Raw genomic sequence first — 3846 nt, 5'->3', positions numbered from 1 at the left:
CATGCCAATTTACACCTCTACCCGCATATAACTTTTGGAAGTCGCAGATCATTTTTTTCTACTAACCAAATACTCCCTTCTTCCCAGACATGAATCGGACACACGTTACATTGAGCTTGAAATCAAAGCTGTGTGTATGGTTATGCTCGACTGAAGAATCTGAGATACTTCCTAATAATCGTCGATTTTGAATTTTATTGTGACCGGAGGACGGTAAAAATGCAAAAAAGAACATAAAGGTACCCAACAACAAGTGTAAGCAAAGTGTAAATACAAAATGTTTAAAAGTGTAAGAAAATCGTTGAAGTAGTCAGTCGGACTCGTTTCAAAGAAACTCTTCTGTTCTTTTCCAGAATGAAATGGGGGGTTTAACCAAAATAAAACCCTAGCGAAGCATCGATTTCAAATCAGTGAAATTTTTGAATATCTACGTTCCTCATCTCCAGCCATAGTAGAAGAATTCACCTCAAACGCTGTTAAAAAAATCATCATTATCAGGTAATCTCTATCTGGATTAATTTTGGTTCTGTATGAAATTGTTTTGAAATTATGGCTTCGTGATGAAATTAATCTCAACATTAGTCTTTTTTTTTTACTTGATTCAGTTCATATGTTTCACTTCAGTCTGCACAAATTTGCCAGGTTTAGTAGTTTTGGTCTTGATTGAAATTTCTTAAACCCTAGTTCACCATAGGATTTATGTTTCTGGTTTTAGGTTGCACAACACCATGGAAGAATCGAGAAACTCATCGATTATTGATAATGGTATTGATAGAATTAGTAACTTACCAGAAGCCCTAATTCATCACATTCTCTCTTTCCTTGACATGAGATGTGTAGTTCAAACATGTGTTTTTTCGAAAAGGTGGAGGTATGTATGGCCTTCTGTGTCAAATTTAGTCTTCAGAGGAGATGCATTTGGCAAACCTGGAGTTAAACAGTTGAAGAGGTTTAAAAAGTTTGTGACAAACGTACTTATGCGGAGAAACTTCGATGATATACATAAGTATCATCTTCATTGGGGGAATTGCAACATCCAGACGAACAAGATAATAAGAAAGCATCTAGATAGGTGGTTACTTACCGGGTTAGTATGCAATGTTCAAGACCTATCTATTTGCATTGAAGCTGATGACTGCCGCTGTGATCATGAAATCAGATTTCCACATTTTCTGTTTAATTCTCAATCCTTAACGAAATTGGTATTAGATTTGACTCATAATGCTGAATCACAAGTTATTCTTCCCGAATCAATGGATTTACCTAGGCTAAAACTTATGTCGCTTAGCTCGTTTTTTGTCAAGGATGGAGATTCGATTAATAAACTTATCTCAGGCTGTCCAATTCTTGAATCTCTGATCTTGAGAGATATTTGGATCGAAAATGGCTATGATATGAATGTGAAAATTGAGTCTCATGGACTGAAGCATTTAGAAATTAATAGTAATATTGATATCCTTGTTTGTTCCCATTATAACATCGCAAAGATTATCAAACTATCGACTCCGAATCTGGAATCATTCATCTGCAAAGATTACATGTTACAAGAGTATTGTCTAGAAAATGTTCCTTCTCTAGTCACTGCTGATATTGAAATTCTCAAAGAATCCGGATACGAATCTCTTGAAAAAAGCCATTTAGAGATTTCTGAAGAAGAGAAAAAGAGATTGTATCCTAAGCGTATGGCGGAATTCATCAGAGGATTTCATAATGTAAAAGAGCTAACAATTTCATCACCTGGATTTCTTCAGGTATGGTTTCTTCCTAGCTATATCTGTTACAATTTCTATCCAGTTTCATTTTTCCAACCTAATATGGGTAGCGTACAGTCGTACACTATTGTTTTTTATGTGTATCTAGCTCTTTTCTGGTCATCTTTCAAGTTTCCATCAACGGCTACTTGTAGTATTGTGTCAATACTTTTTGAAAATCTGTTGGCATATTCCACTTAATGCTTCGGACGAACATTCTCTTAGAGCAAAGATCATCGCCCTTGATTTCTTGAAGTCGAGGATGATGATTAAATGTTATTAGCTTGCCTTTCCATGGATCTTCACTGATTTCTGAGATCAACAAACCAAGAGCTAGACATGCTTGCAGTGGAGGTCCTACCATACTCCCGGATACATCACAAATTGCAAGACAGTCTTTGAATTCTCCTTTTGTCCATTTGATCATTAACCATTCTTTGACATTGAAGTTCTGCAACAACACAACCTGTTCCCTCATCAATCTCACAAGGAAGCAGTTCTCCAGCTGCAATTTTTGCATCACCTCTCTTGACGCTCTCTAGATATTTCTTGAGTCGTTCTTCATCGTGTTTCATGAAGAACTTTTTATACTTTTTCATGTCTGACATGTGATACTCTGTCGTAAGGCAGAGAATCCAATGTGTTCGAACCAATGTAAACTTCTGGAAAATACAAAGCTTTTCTGAGCGGGACAAGGAATTCTTTCCTTAGACGATAGCCTATTCTCTTTGCATAGTGAGCTTCTTCAACTCCTTTGTATTCTGTATACGAACTATGCAGATATATTTTTCTGGCGACGCTTTCAGTAAATAGAATAGAGTGTTCAAAAGAAGAGCGCGGTGATGGACACCATTTCGAAGCGAAACTAATCTTATCGAGCTCGCCAGATTCCATGAATTGTAAATCAGAAATCAAGCTTTTGTAGAACGCCAGATTCCATGAATTGTAAATCATAAATCAAGCTTTTGTAGAATTCAGTGATTTTATCGTATAAGAATCTGTAGTCAGGATCCTGTCTCCAGAGCTTTAATCCGCAAGGCACAATTCTTGTCCTGTCTCCAAAAAAAAAAATTATTTGTCAAAAATCCTAAGACCTGTTCATGGATCCTTAATTTGGTTGCTGAATGCTTTAATCTCAGAATAAGAAACCAAAAAAAGATTGTACGGTTTTGAATTAGACCGGCTAATAAAAACGAAAGAAAGAACTATTACAAAAAAAAGGTGGGTTTAACTATCAAAGATGGGATCCCTCTGACTAGTTCTTCTTTAGATTCTTCAAAGGTAGTGCAAGCCCTGCAAGGGGCCAAAGGTTGGTTTCTTTAATTTCAACTGTGACGCTTTGCAACGTAATAAACCTCGGAGATTGCATCAATATTTGACAGCGACGGTTTAGCACATGGAACAGTTGATCATTTAGGCCATTACTTATACAAGAAAAGTAAGAGTCTAGCATGAGATATAAGAGTAGGTCAAGTTAGCCAAGCTGACTGCCTATCCAAAATCCAACACTTGGTTGGTTGTAAAATTAGTAGAGATAGATGGGCAAGTCATCCTTGGCTACTAGACAAATTGATATACTCGTATTTCCAATGTAAGACCTCTCTTCTTAAGTTCAACTATACTACATCACAAATGCGTGCTAATACAAGCAGTAGTATAGTGGTTATAACGGATGAGTGATGTAAATGAGTGCTATGTCTCTGAGCTTGACTAAGTAAGCAAGCCTGTATTTATAGCAATGTATTGGAGAGAAAACTTGAGCTTAACAAATTTGTTGAAAAAGAAGAAGGTTGACTTAATGATGCTACATTCCTTTTGCATATATGCAAAATCACTTGGTAGCCTACTTGCTAGCTTTTTGGGTCTTCCAGAGCAAAGGTTATTGAGTGGATGCTTGAACAAAATGTAGTGCGCAAATGCTAATACAATGTCAAACTTGTTCAACTTCTTTCTCCCTATCTATTCGTTTCCTAACCTTTCATTTATCGCTTCTAACTTTCTTTTCTTTTACTTTCCACTCGTATGTCTCTGTTGCATGATTTTATTCTCGATGTCCCAAATCATGTTTGACTTATACAGACGCCTACATACGTAC

At 36.4% G+C, this 3846-nt stretch overlaps 1 protein-coding gene across 2 annotated transcripts; it reads left to right on the top strand.

The window, feature by feature from the left end:
* Positions 1-327: 327 nt before the first annotated feature.
* On the top strand, positions 328-2962 carry LOC113349393 (F-box/LRR-repeat protein At3g59200-like). Of its 2 annotated transcripts, XM_026593369.1 has the most exons (3): positions 328-498; positions 716-1751; positions 1830-2962. In XM_026593369.1, exons 2-3 carry the CDS (start codon positions 729-731, stop codon positions 1950-1952), a joined length of 1146 nt encoding a protein of 381 aa, XP_026449154.1. In that variant the 5' UTR covers positions 328-498; positions 716-728; the 3' UTR covers positions 1953-2962. The 2 variants fall into 2 exon arrangements, with proteins under 2 accessions (XP_026449154.1, XP_026449153.1); XM_026593368.1 differs by having other exon boundaries at positions 716-2962.
* Positions 2963-3846: the final 884 nt, after the last annotated feature.

The sequence above is a fragment of the Papaver somniferum genome, chromosome 2 (genome assembly GCF_003573695.1).
Source record: "Papaver somniferum cultivar HN1 chromosome 2, ASM357369v1, whole genome shotgun sequence".
Taxonomy (NCBI): domain Eukaryota; kingdom Viridiplantae; phylum Streptophyta; class Magnoliopsida; order Ranunculales; family Papaveraceae; genus Papaver; species Papaver somniferum.
The sequence above is the reverse complement of the archived record's forward strand: the minus strand, read 5'-3'. Positions and strand labels throughout refer to the sequence as shown.